The sequence below is a fragment of the Elephas maximus genome, chromosome 19 (genome assembly GCF_024166365.1).
Source record: "Elephas maximus indicus isolate mEleMax1 chromosome 19, mEleMax1 primary haplotype, whole genome shotgun sequence".
In the NCBI taxonomy this organism is placed as follows: Eukaryota; Metazoa; Chordata; class Mammalia; order Proboscidea; family Elephantidae; genus Elephas; species Elephas maximus.
Window position 1 is genome coordinate 1,280,622 of NC_064837.1, and position 20,844 is coordinate 1,301,465.

The following is a 20,844-nucleotide window of genomic DNA, read 5'->3' on the forward strand; positions in this document are numbered from 1 at the left end:
GCCTTTCAATATCTTGATGTTGATTGGAAAATAATATATTTAATTACGCATGACGCTTCTGAACTATACTTAGTTAGAATTGACAGTAGTTGTAGTCCCGAGTCTCCAATTAAGTTCTTTTGTTACATCGTTCAGGGAAAAATGTCATTTGTATGTTTATAGTCAAGTAAATATACATTTCTTGGTACAGCATAGTAGCAAGGATGGGATTTTAAAAAGTGACTTTACAATATTCCCCACATTGTAGAAGGCATTCCTCCCGGCCCACATCACATATTGCAAATTGGAGCAACTCCTGTCAGAAAAGGATTTGCTCCCAGAGGCTGTGTTAAAACAGTCACAGTGTACGTCCTCCAAGATGAATGTGTTTGTGTCTTAGTGAGGGGGTGTCTTAGGTATCTAGTGCTCCTGTAGCATAAATTCCACAAGTGGGTGGCTTTAACAAACATACATTAATTTTCTCACAGTTTAGGAGGCTAGAAGTCCGAATTCAGGGCGCTGGCTGTAGGGGGAGGCTTTCTCTCTCTGTCACCTCTGGGGGAAGGTCCTTGTCTCTTTTCTGCTTCTGTTTCTCAGTTCCTTGGTGATTTTCATGTGGTATCTCACCCTCCGTTTGTGCTTCCTTCTCTGTGCCAAATTTGCTTTTTTAAGACCTCAGAGATGATTGGCTTAAACACACCATGGTGGCACAATGGTTAAGAGTTTGACTGCTAACTAAAAGGACAGTAGTTCGAATCCAACAGCCACTCCTTAGAAACCCTATGGGGCAGTTCTCCTCTGTACTGTGGGTTCGCCATGAGTCAAAACCTACTCCATGGCACGTAACAACAAGAACACACTGATACAGTCTCATTAGCATAACAAAGAAAGCCCTATTCCCAAATGGGATTACATCCATAAGTATAGGGGCTTACGATTTACCACACATATTTTGGGGGGAAACTCCCAAACTGGGTCAATCTAGGTACCGTTCTGTGAGAAGCGTTGCATACTGAGTAGCCCAGACCTGCCACCAGAATAGCCACTACGCACGCAGATTAAGCTCTTCAGGTCGGCTGTAGAAGCGGCCATTATAAGTCAAGATCTTATGAGGACATCAGAATGATTACTTAGGCGTGATGGAGCATCCTCTGTGGTATAAACTTTATAAAGTATATACTTTAAACAGTTACATTTGAGCTTAATTACATGAAAAGCATTTTTTTCATGTTTACCATGTGCTGGGCACTGTTCTAGGTATTTTCCATGTATTGGTTCATTTCTTCTTTGCAGAAATCCTGTGAGATAAATACACTGAAAAGATGGAACACTGAGGCACAGTGCAGTTACAGGGCTAATGAGCCGTAAAGGAGAGAGTCAGACCCAGGCGGTTATAACCCAGGCTCTTAACCATCCGTGACTCTACGTCCATAACAGCCACGTCTACATGCTGTGTTCCCAAACCACAATCCGTTCACAGTACTGTATAGCACATACCATATGATTAAAAAAAAGATATTGTTCAAAATACTCAAAACTCAAAGAAATTGAAATATAAGGTTTATTCCAAGCAGTCATTCTGTGTGCATGCAGGGATGTTAGTTCTCCTCTAAAGGCAAGTAGGCTACTTACAGTTGTTAAAATAAACCTTAGAATTAGCTCAAAACAATAATATTTTATTGTTTCATAATTTTATGAACAATTTGCACATCGGAGGAGCATGATCTCCCATGCATGAAAGAAAAGTGAAAGGAAAAAAAACATTCCAAGGACTGGAGACTTCACAGAAACTTAATTTTTTTTTTTCCTTAATGAAAATAAGTTTCCATGGTGACCAAGTATTTCATGGTTACTGTTGTTGTTGTTGTTAGGTGCCGTCGAGTCGGTTCCGACTCATAGGGACCCTATGCACAAAAGAACAAAACACTGCCCAGTCCTGCGCCATCCTTACAATCGTTGTGATGCTTGAGCTCATCGTGTCAGCCACAGTGTCAATCCACCTCGTTGAGGGTCTTCCTCTTTTCCGCTGACCCTGTACTCTGCAAGCATGATGTCCTTCTCCACGGACTGATCCCTCCTGACAACCATGGTTACTGAGTTAGCATTAAAAAGATGACTCCTGAAGATTTTGGCCCTGTGCCCATTTGTAGCTATGAGACCTCTTGACGTTTAAATTAAGGAAGCCCACCATCTTCTCAATTAAATCACAGTGTGATGGGTTAGTCATTGACTACTCTTTTTTGTCCAGGAACAGACAGATACACTGTGCTTCAGATCAGCTTCTGGAGAAAAAAAGTCAATGCTTTTGCAATTTGACCCAGTCTTTTTATTTTCCAGTTTATTTTTTCTTTCGTTGGTAAGAAAAAATCCTTAAAATCAAAGTAAGATGTCTGTTACAAAAATTTTTTTTCACAATATGAATAAAAAATACTAGTTCCAGAACTTTTTTTGTAAACTCTCTGGAGTTTTCTACAAAAGTAATCATGTCATCTACAAGTAACAACAGTTTTATTTCTTTTTCTCCAATCTGCATGCCTTTTCTTTCTTTTTCTTGCCCTATCTCACTAGCTAGGGATTCCAATACAATGTGGAATAGGAGAGATGAGAAAGAACACCCTTGTCTCGCTTCCAGTCTCGGGGGGGAAAGCATCCAGCCTCACCATTCAGTATGATGTTGTCTGTTTTATGCACATACATGCAAATACACACATATATCCTTTATTAGGAAGGAAATTACCTTCTATTTCTACTTTTTAAGAGTTTTTAATCATAAATGGTTGTTGAATTTTGTGTAATGCTTTTTCTAGAAAACTAGAAAGACTGAGAAAAATCATGCAGTCGTGTTTGTTGATATGCCCACATGATTTTGTTATTTAGTCTGTTCGTATGATGAACTGCACTGATGAATTTCTGAGTGTCTAACCAGCCTTGTGTTTGTGGGATGAATCCCACTCAATCGTGATGTGTTACCCTTTTATATATTGCAGGATTCAATTTACTGAACGTGTTAAGGATTTTTGTGTCTATGTTCTTGTAAGAAATTGGTCTCTGGTTTTCTTGTAATGTCTTTGATTTTGGTAATTGGGTGATGCTCATAGAGAGTCCCAGGGTGATGCAAACACTTAACGCGCTTCACTTCTAACCGAAAGGTTGGAAGTTGAAGTCCACCCAGAAGTGCCTCAGAAAAAAGGCCTGGCATTCTACTTCCCAGAGACCAGCCATTGAAAACCCTACAGAGCGCAATTCTACTCTGACACAGAGTCGCCCATCGGAGTCGACGTGTCTGGCAACTGGTTTGGCCTCAGAATGAGTTGGGAAGTGTTTCCTATCTTCTGTTTTTCAGAAGAGATTATGTAGAATTGGTATTATTTCTTCCTTAAGTGTTCGGTAGAACTCACCAGTGAAATCATCAGGGTCTGGTGTTTTCTTTTTTGGAAGGTTTTTAACTACTGATTCAAACAAATTTCTTGAAATATCAGATTTTCATTAATGTAATTACTCTTCTCCTGAAATCTGATAAATTATTTCTTCAAACATGTTCAGATGTGATGTTGACAATGGACCAAAGTGCTGTTTAATTCAATTATCGTTAGGTTTCTCTTAAATCTGTTGCTGTCTAATCGATTCCGACTCATAGCGACCCTGTAGGACAGACTAGAACTGCCCCATAGGGTTTCCAAGGAGCGGCTGGTGGATTCGAACTGCCAACCTTTTGGTTAGCAGCCTAGCTGTTAACCACTGCGCCACCAGGGCATGTGAAATAGTCTCTTGTAAAACAATGATATCGTTTGGACTTCCGAACCCTTTCCAAGGTTGAAGACACGTCCTTCCCATCCTACAGAGGAAGGTTTGCCATCTCTCTTGAGTTTGCAGGTGTCCTTTCTTTCTCAGAGCTCATCTGTCTCCTAAATATCATGCTTAATTCTTGATTACTTCTTTTCTCTGTTGTATTGTTCACAACCCTCCTGTAGTAGGACATTTATCTTTTGATGCATCAGTCTGTGTGCACAGTCCTGGATACAGTGTTCTGGGAGGCAGGCTGTCTTTGCATTCTGAGAAAATTTTATCTTTCTTTTTAAGTTGTTCTGGGTATATCAGTGTGGAATGGTCCACTCACCCCTTTCCTATGATTAATAATATGCTGATATTTCTTTCTTTCCTTCCTTTATTTTGCATAACGAGGGAGCAGAGTCAGTAAAGTGTCTTCAGATGCTGCCGAACAGGATAAACTGCTCATTGACAGACCTCTGCTCGCTCTCTCACCATCTAGTAACACATGTACCACGTTCAGCCCTATTTTCCACGGCTTCTCTGCTTCTGGCTTTACACTGGGGTCCTTCCCTGTCATTCCCTTGTAACCACAAAAGAATCTAAACAAATTCCAAAGTTAATGATGAAATGGGTTCCATGGCACAAATTTCCAAAAACCCTACCTGAGCACTCCACGGGGCACCTGGCCCTCCTGTGTGTCCCTTTCTGGCCTCTACCTCATGCTTGCTTGTTGCTGACTCAATTAGGAAAAAAAAAAAATTTTAGAGTAATGCTGGTAAAACAAAGAGTTGCATTTTAAATTGGCTCAAGGATTTTGTAGTAATCTCATTCTTGGAACTTTATATTAAGGAAATAATTCAGCAGAAGGAGCAATATTGCACCAAGGTGCTCATTGCAAAGTCTGTAACAGTGAAGATGTGAACGTAAACTCCACGCCAGACAATAGGAGGTGGTCGTGTCCACTGTGGGACAACTGTTCCCTTGGACAGTGTGCATCCACCGGGGTAGCCACCAAAACAGTACAGCACCGTGGGAAACTGAGAAAAACGTTAAGTGAAGAAGTACAGACTGTGCAATAGTACATCAGCTGTGATGGAAGCATGGAGTTTAGAATAATGGAAATCACTTTATGACAGCAGAATAATGGGTGGCTTTCTCCTTCCAAGGGAAACCCTGGTGGCTTAGTGGTTCAGAGCTACAGCTGCTAACCAAAAGGTTGACAGTTCAAATCCACCAGGCACTCCTTGGACGCTCTATGGGGCAGTTCTACTCTGTCCTGCAGGGTCGCTATGAGTCGGAATCAACCTGACAGCCATGAGTTTTGGTTTTTTTCTCTTTTCAAAGCTGTTTTTAATGCTGCTATGTTGTTTAAAAAATGCAAGCGCTGGGAGATCATGCCCTGTTTTTTTTAAAGGGACGGTATCTCCCAAATAAATTGGAGGGAAAGCTTTTCTTTTAACTAATCGCATTTACCTCTGGCTGGTGTTTCCCCATGCCTTCTGCCTGTATGGTGGAGGGTTCCTAGCCAGATAAGCTGCTGATCTGTGTCCCAGCCTCTCTGTGGGGGGAGGGGGGGTCTGTGATGCACCCTGACCTCGGTCTGCCCTTGTAACCTGGTTTCCTCCCCCAGGAGCTCAGTGAGATGCTATACACTGACCGGCCGGACTGGCAGAGCGTGATGCGGTACGTGGCCCAGATCTACAAGTACTTTGAAACGTGAACCTGGAGGCCCTGCGAGCAGCCATCCCAGAAGCTTCCATCGCTTTCCACAGATCCTACAAGTACTTTGAAATGTGAACCTGGAGGCCCTGCGAGCAGCCATCCCAGAAGCTTCCATCGCTTTCCACAGATCCTGCTCTGCCCACCACCCCTCTGGGTTTCAGAAGAAGGCCCTTTGGTGATTCTGAAGGAACTCAATCAGAGTGGACCCACAAACAGAAATGAAACAGCGAGGTCGTGTACCCAGCTTAAATCAGAAAGCACTTAGGTGTGAAAGCTAGGGAAGCTTCCATCTCCCACAGGGTGTTTCTGGAGAGCAGTCTCCCTCGATCGAGCTGCAGGGCTCCATGCTTAGGCTTCTTTCCATAAGAACCAGGGCAACGTCTCCCATCACATTTGTGACTTAGACTTTGAGACAGTCATCCTTTAGCATGACGAACAGTGCTCCCCAGTCAGTAATTTTCTTTAATAAAAAACCTGGCCTTTGCCATTACAGAAACTTTGCCCTTGGCACCACCACCCACCCCCCAAAAAAAGAAATTTGTTCTAAGCAGCCTAGAAACACATGAGCAAGGGGCAATATATGCCTTTTGGGGAAATAGGCTCAAGTTCTAGGTAACAATTTTAAATCCTTAGAACTTGATTACATTTCTTTAGATCTCACAATCACTTATTTGATTATTTAGATGAAAACACAACATACGAGAATGCAAGTGAGCCCCTGGGTAAGTTGTTTAAGTGCCCTGCAAGATGACCCACAGGTAGAAGAACGTCCTTGGTGGCTCCAGGCTGTGTGGGTAGGCATTCAGCTCTCGCACACGCTCGTACAGCTCGTGGGCTCAGTGAGCTGTTCACATGCCAAAAGGAAACTACAGAAATTGTCCCCTCGCTGCCTTCTGTCCTCCGGTTATTCATGCTACTGTTTGCACTCAGCCTGCCATCCGTGCAGGACTTGAGAGAAAGCCACTGTGTGTGTAAAGTGAACCATGCGTGCCAGGTTTTTTGTGTATTTGCACAATTAAACAGGTTGAAGGTGTGTGTTTCTTGAGATATCGGATAGGTTGCCAATCTGTTTTTCACATATTTTGACTCTTGACTTCCTTAGCTTTAAGAATTTCATCAAATTGTTTACATTTCCTGGGCAAAAGGAAGCCCTTAGGGCTGGGCAGTGATAAGTAAAAAATGCAGTTTTCCTCTAACTTCCCTGGGTTACCGCAAGTAGCGTCTGAGCCCTGGTGTGGGAAATGCTCGGTCCGGGAAGCCCCTGGTGGCTCTTTGGTGTTCTTGTCTGGCAGCTATACCTGGCATAGCAGGTGGGTGCAGACCACACGCTCAGTTTAGTTGAGTGTGTTGAGTTAAATGCCAAATAGCTTGTATCAGTGCCGTTCTGGAAAAGGACACTCCTACAGGAAGCAAGCCACTGAGAATTACAATACCGCCACTATTTACAGTAAATGTGTGATTGCTGATCTGAGCCCTAGGGTGGGGACTGCAGGTTCAGCCCCCACACTGAGAGAGGTGTAAGTTCTGCTCTGAGTCTGACCCCCACACTCCAGACTAGCACTTTGGGCGTCTGGGCTCTGCAGGCAGCTCTAGCCTTCAGTCTCCCCACCCTGCTGGCGGGTCTCAGCCCTGACTGTGTCAGAATCTCCTGGTGAGTTTTGTAAAAACATTTCATCCCAGCCTGCTCACTGGGTGAATCAGAATGTGTGGGATGGACCAGAATGTATTCTGTTCATTTAAAAGCTCCCTAGACATTTGGTCCATGGGCCCTGCAAAGAACCTCCAAGAGGAAAGTACCTTTCAGCCACGGCCGAAGGCAGCGTGACAAGGGCTGTGGAGCCCCTGAGCAGCTGTTTGGTAAAGATTCTTACATCACCAGTCCCTTTGTTCTTAAATGGGAGCCGAGGTACCGTGGGGACAAACTCATTCTTGCCAATAAAGACATCAAAATGAAGGTTACCCCTTTTGTTGCTTTGTGCATCTATCTTTTGCTGGCTAACCTGACGCATCTGCATGGTCTCCCTGATTCTGCTTTGCTTGTCCCTAATGGGGTGGGGGGCTATCCCAAGTAGTTGGATCTAGCTGTTCATTGTTGTGTTTAATCTGGGATTCTGTGGGGTTTGTGTGGGAGAGGAAGTGGAGGCCTCGGGATACCCAGTGGGGATGTTTAAAGTTACTGGCCTCTAAGAGTCTCTGGGGTAGGTCGTAAGCAGCGTTTTTAGTGATTGTGTGCCAATGGTTTAGAAAGAGCTATGGGCAGAGCAGCCTTTAGACAGATTGGATTGCCTTCCCTTCTAAGCATACATTGCCAATGGCCCAGCCCGCCTGTTTTTGTGTGTGTACTGCTACCTTAGGTTAAAAAGATGGGGAAATATCATATGAATGAAGCGCCGTGTGCCATTTATTTTTCTTAACTCAAGGAAATACTTTACCATCATGTTCTGTGCCAGTGGGCGTGCTTATAGGCGAGGAAGTGTGTGTTCTGTTCATTGATGTAGGAATGCAGGCCATGTTGCCGGGGTAGACATCCAGTGGGGGCCCTGGGACAGGGACTGATGCCAGCAGGTCACGGGGTCAGGCCTTCCAGCCCTACCAGCTGTTTGCAGCAGAGCTAGTGGCTCCCCCTCAGGGAGGCAGCCGGCTGGTGTGTGGAGGTACAGGGCAGGAGGAAAGCTGTCTTTGGAAGTCAACTTTGGTCAGTCCCCCAGCCCAGGCTGGCCCACACTGAGTAAGTTTTTTAGATCATTAATTAGAGAGCTCAGAGCATAAAACCCCATTGCTGTCAAGTCAATTCCAACTCATATCTACACTATAGAACAGGGTAGAAGTGCCACATAGGGTTTCCAAGGCTGTAATCTTTATGGAAGCAGGCTGCCACATCTTTCTCTCATGGAGCGGCTGGTGGGTTTGAACTGCCAACCTTTTGCTTAGCAGCCAAGTACTTAGAGCACTGCCACCAGGGCTTCTTTCAGAGCACAAGATCAATGTGAAAAATTGATGAACTGATAAAACAAGGGAACATCTTGTCTTCTGCTCAGTATACCGCATCCTTCCCAGTTTTTTGTCCCATCTTCTTCAGTCATTAAATGATCAGTCATTTTAAATTATTGGGGTTATAAATATCCTTTTTTTCTCTCTCTCTGTCTATAATTTTTATATAACAGACAGCTGCAAAATGCAAGACCCAGGAGAGTGGAGGAATTTTTTTAAGACATAAAGAGAAGTCTGGAGTTGTCTGCATTGTGAGTTGTATAGACTTGAACTTCAGTTGACTGACGATAGCACTATGATCCCTGCCCTGCTAGGGTAGCATTCTGAGGAGCTGGCACATTCACACTTCCTTGTCTGCATTGGCGTTGTCATATAGACTTGAACTTCAGTTGACTGAGCATAGCACCGTGACCCCTGCCCTGCTGGGATAGCATTCTGAGGAGCCGGCAGGTTCACGCTTCCCTGCCTTCTCCCCTTCTTGCTTTAAAATCAGTGTTAGTCTTTTGTTTTCATTCTCCACTCATTGTTGTTTTGTAACTTTTGTAGAGACCATGCAAACAGATGCTGTATGTGTTAGACAAAATGTGTTTTGCAAAGTGATTATCCATCTAGCAATGATGGATCCCTTTGATGTTCTCTTCCCGACCCCATAGAAGCATGGAGAGTGTCTCTCAGTCTCCTCTGCATCCCCCACTGAGGGGAGGGCAGCCAGTCCCTGGAGTATGAAGACAGAGGACGGGTTCTTACATCTAAATCCATTTGCCAAACCCAGGAATCGTTCCCACTGCTCCACAGCTCCAGAGCCGTTTTGAGATGCTCTACCAGCGCAATGCAGGGAAGGATGTAACCCAGTGACCTTAAAAGCGTTTTAAATATCTACGTTTGCCCAAGTTCACCGGGCGTTTCAGCTCTCTGACCTCGGTTAGAGTTTTGCTAACCCTCTAACATCCCGAGTAGCTCACGAATTTTGACTACACTAGTTGAACGCGGCCAATACGTCTGTGGCCTCCTTTCTGTAAAGAGCATAGTAGATTGTATCAAGCATTGTCAGGACATGACATGCTAACACAGATGTATTTAAATATTAACCTAAAACTGTATGATGTATGACTGTGTAATATTTCTAATAAATATACTTTATTTCTGTCTGATTATGAAATTCCCAGTGACCTTTATAGTTAATATTTTTTCAGAATGCCAAGCGAACAAACATTTAGTCACTTTAGAAACCAGCATCTTCATGTACATATTCCTTGTTGGGCCACGGTCCCGGCGTCAGCTGTTCTTGCCAACATTACAGAGGCTTCTGGAAAGGACCAGGGTCCTGCCCACCACTTACAGCCCCTTGCTGTGGCTACTACGTTGTTGTGTGCCACCAGGTAGATTCCAACTCATAGTGACCCTATGGGACAGAGTAGAACTACCCCATAGGGTTTCCTGGCCTGTAATTTTTACGGAAGCAGATCACCAGATCTTTTCTCACGAGGAGGCAGTGGTGGATTCCAACCGTCGACCTTCTGGTTAGCAGCCGAGCACTTAACCATTGTGCCACCAGTGCTCCTTTTGGCTACTATAGTCTCTTGTGATAGTTATCCTGAGTGCCACAAAGGGCACTGCAGGGCTGCAGATGCACACAGGAGATACTGCTCCAACCACAAGGCTTGTTCAGCTCAGCACTGAAACTTGAAATTGGATGCTAACTGAGACCCTGAAAGCCATACCCTGGGGGTGTTAAGCAGGAGAGGATTACACCAAGAGTGAGAGGCAGTTAATAAAAATTTTAACTGATGTGGGATGCCATTGTGTCCTGCCACCAGTTTACTGGGTGTGCTAGCTCACAGGCGCTTCTCAGAAGCTACCACTCACTGTTTGGTGTCTTAGGTGACCAGCCCTGCCGACAGGAGAGGACATAGGAGGCTCCACGTCCTAGAACCTTCATTTCTCAGAATGGCGATCAGGAAGACTGAGCCAGGACAGTAGCCACCACTCACGTTGGTCTTTGACCTGTCAGATGATGGGAGAAGCTTTGTCCAGTAAGTACCAGGTTTTGTTGGTTCACATCCTTCATTCATCTTCAGCACGCACACTGTTATAGATTGAACTGTGTCCCCCAAAAATGTATGTGGGCTTGGCTAGGCTGTGATTCCCAGTATTGTGAAGCTCCTCGACTGGGGAATATTGAGAACAAGGACCTTCCCCCAGAGCCGAAAGAGAGAGAAAGCCTTCCCCTGTAGCTGGCACCCCAGATTCGGACTTCTAGGCTCCTAGACTGTGAGAGAATAAATTTCTCTTTGATGAAGGCATCCACTTATGGTATCTATGTTATAGCAGCACTAGATGACTAAGACATACACACATACATACACAGAGACACACATGCATACACACACGTGCATTCTAAGGATTTTGGTGTCACAGCACTTGTGAACGATCTCTTCCATAGTTTGGGACCAACTGGGGAAGTTTGTATGCTGTGGGCCTGGAACCCAACCAGTTGCCATTGAGTGGACGCCAATTTATGGTAACCCCTTATGTGTCAGAGTGGAACTTTGCGCTATAGGGTTCTCAATGGCTGATTTTTGGGGAAGTAGATCGCCAAGCCTTCCAAGGCACATCTGGGTGGACTCAAACCTCCAGCCTTTTGGTTAATAGCTGAGCACTGAACCGTTTGCACCATCCAGGGATTTCATGGGCCTGGAACCTGATGCGAACTGAGCATCTGCAGACATTTTGTTACTGGGCTGTCTTAGCACACAGGCTTTCAAGTTAGATGGACCTGGGTTTGAAACTCCCACTTAGTAACACTGAAGCCTTGACCATTTTCCCTACTCTCTCTGAGCCTGGATTTCCTCATATGTGAACGGTGGTGGAATACCCACCACATGACGTGGTTATGTTCAATGAAGCATTCATTCAGGTAAATACTTCCTCTAGTACCTGCTGCATGGTGGGTGCTCAGTTTGGTGTCTGTTGTCTCATGGTTCCGTGATCAGTGGCCTTCCGCTGCCTGGGAGGACTGGACACTCCTGGCAACAGCGAGTTGGCCCCCATTGCCCCTTCATCCACAGCACTCACCCTTCCCTTCGGGCTTTTGACCTTTGTGCTCCTTATCATGTAATACTTCGTCCTGAGCTCATAGAAGGCAGAGCGCCATATTTATTTGCTCAGGATGCCTCAACCTTACGTGGAATGGTTACTGAATAAGTAATTTTTTATTAATTGGTGGAAACATCCAGCTGTCACTAACTCTCGTTCCTACTTGGAATTCCTCATTGAACTCTGGGGAACACCTGGATCTGGGTTAGGTTTGGGTAAGTGATAGGGGTTAGGATGAGGGTTAGGGTTTTAGATCAAGAGTCAGAGCTCGGGTTAGCGTTAGAAGTAGGATTCAATTTTGAGTTAGGGTTAGGCTTAGGTCTAATCTAGGGTTAAGTTTAGGTTTAGAGCTAGGGTTAATTCAGCGCCTGCCCAGTTTGCTGTGATGAGTGTTGTGAACAATCCTTTCCAGCATTTTCCAGCTTGATGGTAAAAATCTAGATGGCAAACACAAGAGAACCCTAGAGAGAAACTTGAGACCTGATCACCCTAAGGCTTCATCGTTTTCCTTTCTAACATTTCTTCTCTTGTCATTAATAAAGGATACATAGTATGTTTCAAAGCAGACTCTTTCAGCCTTCCAAACGCTTATTCTGTCTAACTCACCTGCCCTGCTAAAACCTCCATGAGATTTTCTCTAGATTATAAAAAAATAAGACATAAAAAGATTTGGCACGCATCTAAGATGCATCAATTGATCTCAACACACCTGGAGCAAAGAATAATGAAGAACACCAAAGACACAAGGTAATTATGAGCCCAAGAGACTGAAAGGACCACATAAATCAGAGACTACATCAGCCTGAGACCAGAATAACTAGAGGGTGCCTGCTACTTCCGATGACTGCCCTGACAGGGAACACAACAGAGAACCCCTGAGGGAGCAGCAGAGCAGTGGGATGCAGATCTCAAATTCTTGTAAAAAGACCGGGCTTAATGGTCTGACTGAGACTAGAAGGATCCCAGAGGTCGTGGTGCCAGACTTTCTGTTAGCCCAAGACAGGCACCGTTCCCAAAGCCAACTCTTCAGACAGGGATTGGACTGGACTGTAGCATAGAAAATAATACTGGTAAAGACTGAGCTTCTTGGATCAAGTAGACACATGAGACTATGTGGGTAGCTCCTGTCTAGAGGGGAGATGAGAAGGCAGAGGGGGGTCAGAAGCTGGCTGAATGGACACAGGAATACAGGGTGGAGAGAAGGCGTGTGCTGTCTCATTAGGGTGAGAGCAACTAGGAGTATATAGCAAGGTGTATATAAGTTTTTGTATGAGAGACTGACCTGATTTGTAAACTTTCACTTAAAGCACAATAAAAATTTTAAAAAGGAAAATTTGGCCTGGACATCTGGCAGGGCCGGCCAAAGAGCCCTGTCACCCCTCCCAGTTGTTCATCTGAATTACTATTTATATCACTCCTTAAACCATATCATTACCCTCGTATCATAAAAAGGAAGAAAAACAGAAAATGGAACATGAGAAAAGTTAGCCACTGTTTGGAAAGTCTGATCCTCAAAAATACATCCTGCTGGAGAATGACCCTTCGTGAGGCAGGACAGTGGCAGAACCTCAGACCTTGGGGACCATGAGGATTTCACTGGGCTCCTCTGATTGACAGGAGCAAAGGCCCAGGCAGACTGTCCCCAGTCATGGGGATGTACATGCAAATAGGGAGGGCAGCCCTTCCAGAGACCCAGGTCCCAGGCCACACTTACCTCATGGGGGCATTTAAACTCACATTTAACTGCCACAAATTCAACTGTCTGTGTTTGGGGGCAATATAAGGTTTAAAAGCAAAAAACAGAGAACAGTGTGGCTATTGCCCCCTGCCGTTCTAGTCAAGGATCGTGGTCCCAGGAGTCAGCATGAAGTGCAACGTGGAATTTGCTTTTCCGTTCCAGTCCCTGCGTGGCACAAAATGGTCAAACACTTGACTACTAAATGAAAGGTTGGCAGTTCAAATCCACCCAGAGACACCTCAGAAGAAAGGTCTGGCAATCAACTTCTGAAAAGTCAGCCACCGAACACCCAGTGGAGCAGCTGTACCCTGACATACGTGGGGTCACCATGAGTCAAAACCAGCTCGTCAGCAACTGGCTTGTACAGTCCAGTCACTGTGAGTCACTCGTTGTGCAAGTGTATCGTGACACTGTGTGTGACCTCGGTGTTTAAAGCTATAGTTTTTATTTGTTTGTTTTTGGCACAATGTAGCCCCTGACTAAAAGCCAGCTGCTTCATCTGGTGATCGGCCCTTCTCTGGAGGAGAATTCGTCTGTGCTGGGCTCATTCGAGAATTTGTAGATGTTCAAGATGGCAACCACTTAAGGAGTTTTCAAGGGAACTGACAAAGGGAGGTTTCCAACTTACACACTGACATTAAGCCCTAACTCCTTTGGAAGAAGCAACTCTCTTCAAAGTTTGGGTCTTTCTGGGCCCAAGGAAACACTTATTTTGTTGCCCCCTTAAAATGACTGTTGGTCATTGTATACTTTTCTATTGGTACTAAACAAATTACCACAAACTTAGTAGCAATACAACTTTATTATCTTGCAATTCCAGGGGTTAAAAATCTGACATGGGGCTCAGTGAGTTAAAATCAAGGTGCCAACAGGGCTGCATTCTTTTCTGGAGGCTCTAAGGGACAGTCTATTCCCTTGCCTTTTCCAGCTTCCAGAGGCCACCCACATTCCTTGGCTTCTGGCCCGCTCCTGCATTGTCCAAGGCAGCGATGTTGCATCTCTGACCATTCTTCTGTAGTCACATATCCCTCCGGCCCTCTGATTTAAGGACCCATGTAAATAGATTGGGCCCACCCAGATAATCCAGGGTAATCTCCTCTTCTCAATGTCCATAACCTTAATTACATCTGCAGAGTTCCTTTTGCCTTATGGCAACATATCCACAGGTTCTGGGGACTAGGACATGGACATCTTTGGGGGTCCCTCGTTCTGCCTACTACAGCCATCTTTTCTGTGTCTTTCTATTTCTCCTTCCATTAACAGCAGTGGAATCTTTCCATAGTTCCTAGTTAGGATTACCAAACTAAGAAATCAGACTGGCCTACCTAATCCTCATCCTGCCTGTTAGGGAACAGTTTTCATAACAGATCCTTTCACAAGTCATTAACCGTTAGCTAATGATTGATGCCCTTGTGTCAAGTGCCTGTCTGTCTTAGTTATCTAGTGCTACTATAACAGAAATACCACAAATGGGAGGCTTTAACAAACAGAAATGTATTTTCTCACAGTTTAGGAGGCTAGGAGTCCAAATTCAGGGTGCCAGCTCTAGGGGAAGGCTTTCTTCCTCTGTTGGCTCTGGAGGAAAGTCCTTGTCTATTTGAGCTTCTGCTCCTGAGCGATCTTCATGTGGCTTGGTGTCTCTGTCCCATCTCTGCTCTGCTTGTTTGTTTAATCTCTTTTATATCTCAAGAGATTACTCAAAAGACACCCTTCACTAATCCTGCCTCATTAACATAACAAAAGCAACCCGGTCCCAAATGGGATTATAACCACAGGCATAACTCACCACCATGGAGTCAATTCTGACTCATGGCGACCCTATAGGCATAGAGGTTATGATTTACAACACGAGGATTTGGGGGTATAATTCAATCCATAACACTGTCCCTGGTCCAACCAGCTGGGGTGGAGGTGTCGGCCTGCTCAAGAATAAGCCAGGCCTCTTGGACAGTCGAGCTGTCTTCCTCAAGGCAGTGGTCACTGGGACAAGCTGTGTGCTGACTTTCCTGATTTTTTTTTTTGGAGGGGGGGAGCAGGTAGTAAACTTTTGAACAAGCCAAACTTTATGGGTTATGGAGCCCTGTGCAGCTAGAAATCCAGGGCCCTGTAGGATTGATGAAGTCCACAATTCGAAGAGCTTGGAACACCATTTAATGAGGTAGCTACTAAGCTATTCTATGGATGGAAACACCAAGGCACAGGGATTTGAACCCAAGCAGTCTGGCACCACGTTTGCACTTTGGGCCATCCTTGGACAGCCCACCAGCAGCCCGCCTGTGGGGAAGGAGGAGCAGACTGGAGAGTGGTCTCAGAGTAACACCAATTGATGCCCTCACTGTGGTATCTCATTTGAAAAACAATGAAATAATTCCTGTCTGCTGAAGGTTAGAAATGAGGTTCTGCATTGAGGCCTCAATGCGTCTTAGCAAAAAGGGAGCTTGTGCGTGTATGTTTTTTCTGAGAGCAAACTAAACGAGAGCCAGAAGATTTATGTTCAGAGCGTATGTGTCAAAAGGCCAAAAACCTACCCCAGAGTCCCACATTCCTCTCAGGTCCCATCCCATTGGCCAAAACAGTATCACATCCACAGCCCCCCATAAGGGAATGGGATTGACTACCTGCCTGACCTGGAACTACCATGACTTACCCTTTGCAGTGGAGAAGGGACCCGTCCTGAGGCACCCGACACCAGAACAAAACTGGGATCTGTCAGCCTGGAACATGTGGCAGGGTGGATGCCAAATGGAAAACCAGTGGTCAGCCACAATGTGCAAGTGTAACTACTCAGCTATTCCTCATGAAGAAGGCGTTCTGGGGGGATGTGACCCTTTGTCACTGCCCTTCAGGCATCTGCAGGTCCCCAGGAGAATCTCTGTACCCACAGACAAGGCTGCTAGAAGGGAGGGAACTACAAGTAACAACAGAGCCCACACTGAACGCCACACCCTGAAAATCCCCCTATCCTCACAACCACCCTACCAAGTGGGTGCAATTTTCATCCCTGTTTGACCAAGAAGGAAACAAGCCCAGAGAGGCCAAGCCGCTCGCTTCTACAGATGGTAACAGGGTGGGGCTAGAGTCTGAGGTTAGTGCTCCCAGCCCCCACACCTGCTCACCAAGGTCCATCAAACCCACAGCCAAAGACCCAAACCCAGAGTGCAGTTCCTGAAGTGAGACGTGATGTAAGCGGTACTATGGTGCCAGGTGGAATCACTGGGTGGTGCAAATTGTTAACGCCCTCGGCTGCTACCCAAAGGTTAGAGGTTTGAGTCCACCAAGAGGTGCCTTGGAAGAAGGGCCTGGTGATCTACATCTGAAAAGTAAGCCCAGTTAAATTTGAATTTGAGATAAACAATTTTTTTCAGCATTAGTATGTCTCACACAAATTTGGGACATGTAACAAAAAAGTATTCGTCGTTTACCTGAAATCCAAATTTAACTGGGCCTCCTGTATTTTTATGTGCTAAATCTGGCAGCCCTACAAAAGGCCCAACAGGTCAGACAGGTAACTGTTTGTGTGACACTGGGTGGGCCAGGCACTGGCTGGAGGAGCCCTGTCTAAATGCTGTGTGGGCCAAACCAGACGGGCCCTCACCGCCACCTGCACCCAGTGTGTCACCCTTCCACGTCTCAGTGGGAAGCTGATGGTCATCTCTGTCCCCTGGGCAGGTAGCACAGCTCTCAGCCAGGACTGGGGGCAGCGATGGAGATGCCCGTTTCCTGCAGGTGGATTTGCAAGCACTTCCTCTTTGGGAAGGGATGTAGCAGTGGGCTCCCTTTCGACATAAAGCCACCAAAGGTAATTTGAAGCGTCTTGTTCTAAATGCCCAACGGCCTGGTCCAGGCCATGTTAGGGACCAGTTTGGATTGCTTGACCCAAATTTCCCAGCCAAAGCCTTCAGTGGTGTACCTCCAAACGCCACAGCAGTTAGGCTATCATCTCTGCCCCCATCCCTTGCCCGCACCTTGCCTATCCCCCTTTACCAGTCGCTGTCGAGTCGTTGCTGACTCATGGCGACTTCATGAGTGTCAGAGTGTTTCACAAGGTTTTCAATGGCTGATTTTTCAGAAATAGATTGCCAGACCTTTCTTCCAAGGTGCCGGTAGATGGAGTTAAACCTCCAACCTTTCCTTTATCAGCTGAGGGCATTAACCATTTCCACCACCCATGGACTCCTACTGCTCTTTAGGGTTACCTTAAAGAAGAGACTCTCTGCCCCAACTAATCACATCTCCTTGAAATACTGCCAACACAGCTTTCACCTTTCCATCAGGGCCACTGTCATTATTACCCAGTGACATGTGTCGTGTGTGTCTCACCTGTATCCTCTCTCCACCACCAGAGGCCATAGCACCCCCACAGTGCTCACCATGGAGGGGTCCCCTGCAGGTGTGAAGGAGGGGCTGACAACTGTGTGAGCAGGAGGCCAGGGGAGAGCCAGGCCTGACCCAAGGGGGAAGACGCCCATTTGGAGGTGGGGGTAAGGGGCAATGGGAGGGGGCTACTTAGATGTGCAGGATGAGAAAGATGCACTTCCTCCAGCCACCTTTTGTAAAAGCCTTTCTTCATGAAGGAATTAGCTGAATTTGTCTAGGCTGGACAAGATGTGGTACACTGCCAGGGACAGTACCAGTTACTATGAACTCAAAATCCTTTAAGTCAGAGTTTAAACCTTCACTTTTGGAACAAAGCACCAAAATGGCACCTCAGAGGTCTCAGAACGTAGTTCAAAGCTGTCTACTACAAGACTGTCTTGACTTTTTTATTTGCCTTAAAAATGTTCAGAAGTTAACCCACTGCTGTCAAGTTGATTCCGACTCATAGCGACCCTATAGGACAGAGTAGAACTGCGCGATAGAGTTTCCAAGGAGCGCCTGCCGACCTCTTGGTGAGCAGCCGTAGCACTTAGCCACTACGCCACCAGGGTCTCTGCCCTATATCCAGCAGAACAAAATGTCTGCCGCCTGGGCCATCTTCGTGATTGTTGGTAGGCTGGAGCCCTTTGTTGTGGCTGTTGTGTCAGTCCCTCATTTTCTCTGACCCTTACTTTACCCACCAGGAATGTCCTTTCCTAGTAACTGGTCTTCCCTGATGTGTCCAAAGTAAATTAATTCATCCAGGCTCCCCGAGGGGCTCGATCACTGGGCTGAGGGCTGTGAGCGGCCGTCAAGGATACTCAACTGGTCTTAACCCAAATGGAGCAAGGAGAATGAAGAAAATTAAAGATACAAGGGAAAGATTAGTCCAAAGGACTAATGGACCACAACTACCACGGCCTCCACCAGGCTGAGCCCAGTACAACTGGATGGTGCCCAGCTACCACCACTGACTGCTCTGACAGGGATCACAACAGGAGGTCCCGAACAGAGCTAGAGAAAAATGTAGAACAAAATTCTAACTCACAAAAAAAGACCAGACCTACAGGCCTGACAGAGACTGGAGAAACCCCAAGAATATGGCCTCTGGACACCTTTTAGCTCAGTAATAAATTTACTCCTGAGGTTCACCCTTCAGCCAAAGATTAGATAGGCCCATAAAACAAAACGAGACTAAAGGGGCACACCAGCCCACGCGCAAGGACAAGAAGGCAGGAGGGGACAGGAAAGCTGGTAATAAGGAACCCAAGGTTGAGAAGGGAGAGTGTTGACATGTTATGGGGTTGGTAACCAATGTCATAACACAATATGTGTACTAACTGTTTAATGAGAAGCCAGTTCGTTCTGTAAACCTTCATCTAAGGTACAAAAAATAAAAATAAACACAAAGAAAACATTATCGAAAGAAAAAAAGAGACAAAGCAGGCGAAGAACATTTGCGTGACATTTTATTCCAAGTCCAGCAGACTAATTTGAAGTTTCCAAAGACAATAGCCCAATGCCTACTGTCTGCTATACATTAATAGAAATATGACATAAAACGCACACACCCTAACTACAGAACTTTGGGAGTGAATGTAATTATCCTTAATTAGCCTTAAAAGACAGTAATGAAATACAGAAAAATCATAGTGTCACAAAATTTTTAAACTACCTCTGAGACTACAGCCTAACTCAGAATTGAAGCCTCTCCTGAAGCCCACCTTTGAGCCAAAATTAGAAAGGCCTCTAAAACAATAACACGCGTGAGGAATTTGCCTCTAGTTCAATCGAGTATGTGAGACTGAATGGGCAACACCTGCCCAAATCAAAGTCAAGAAGGCAGGAAGGGACAGGAAAACTGGACAGATGGACATGGAGACCTGGGGTGGAAAGGGAAAGGAGGAAAGTGCTAACAGTGTGGGGATGGCTACCAATATCACAAAACAATTTGTGTATAAGTTTTTTGAATGAGAAACTAATTTGCACTGTAAACTTTCACCTAAAGCATAATAAAAATTTTTTAAATATCAATAAAAAAAAATTTTTAACTAATTAAAAAAACATAGTAAGTGAGCTGAAGTTTCCCCATCCTCAAGTCTAAGGCTGATTTGTTCATTCTTCTGGCAGCCCACAGTATATTTAATATTATTCTCCAACCCCACAATTCAAATACATCAACTCTTCTTTGCCTTCCTGATAGTTTAATATAAAAATGATGACCCCCGGCCCCCAAAAAATCTTTGAATAAAGTTGCCCTGCCGGGAAGGCGCACACATCACCGGGGACATACCTGCACGTGTCTGTGGTTCCGAGGACTGCAAACACTACGGGACCTCCCCCAACCCAGGGCACGTGAGGCCCCTGGAGGAGTACAGCAGGGACTGGGAGAACGAATCCCAGACTGTGGAATTGCGGGCATTGAGGAACAGAAAACCAGGTAACGCAAGGGTAAAGGCCACCTCAGAGCCCCATTCAACAGACTTTCTTAGCTGAAATTGTAAATGGTGATATGGGAAACCAGCGTTTGGTTCCTAGAACCTGTGCTGGCATTTCAGTCCTCCCTGGTTGAGTCAGGCCAGAGCCCAGAGAAAACTCCCTGTCTGTGCCCCCAGGCCATAGAGGGTTATGTGGACAATGCAAACCTGTTTCCCAGCGAGAAGCAGACAAGTAGAGTCTGGGGATTTGGCATCTTCTAGGCAAGTAGGTATTGACTCCACGGCAAAGGGTTTGTGTTTTTGTTTTTGTTTTTTTAGACAAGTAGAGCCTGGTGTCAATCATCTTCTAGGTCCCAGTTATGATTTAAAGTAACAGATGCCTTTTCCTCAGCTGGGGGCCTCCAGCCCACCTTTTTGCAGCAGCCGAGATCCTGCTGGGGGTCTCTGCTATTAAACAGGGGCCACAGGGAGTGGCTTCTAGAGATGCTACCACTAATCATCACTGTCTCCTTTGAAGATGAAATTTTCCCTCCGCAAAACCAGAAACTGTGGTCATGTAATAATTCCCTAGGATGCATAAACATTGTTTTAAAGTAACAGTTATTAAAACACGTGTTTAGCACATAGGATACCAAAAAACACAAAGCAAATAAAAATCTCCTGTCATCATGCCAAAAATGGATAACCAACATTAACGTCCTTTTGGTATTTTATTGGTGCACTTATGTATCAGTTAGGATTAGGTTATACTGT

The 20,844-nt window shown here is 45.4% G+C and overlaps 1 protein-coding gene across 3 annotated transcripts in view; it reads left to right on the forward strand.

Moving 5' to 3' along the window:
- Positions 1–9,599, forward strand: part of SPECC1 (sperm antigen with calponin homology and coiled-coil domains 1) — a 477,242-nt gene extending 467,643 nt beyond the window's left edge. For 2 of the 3 annotated variants that reach the window (XM_049860218.1, XM_049860220.1), the window contains one exon: positions 5,381–9,599. In XM_049860218.1, the coding sequence (XP_049716175.1) occupies positions 5,381–5,470 (90 nt within the window). In that variant the 3' untranslated portion in view covers positions 5,471–9,599. Of the gene's footprint in view, positions 1–3,128; positions 3,422–5,380 lie in introns of those variants that run through there. The other variant, XM_049860221.1, reaches the window with a different exon arrangement.
- The last annotated feature ends 11,245 nt before the right edge of the window (positions 9,600–20,844 follow it).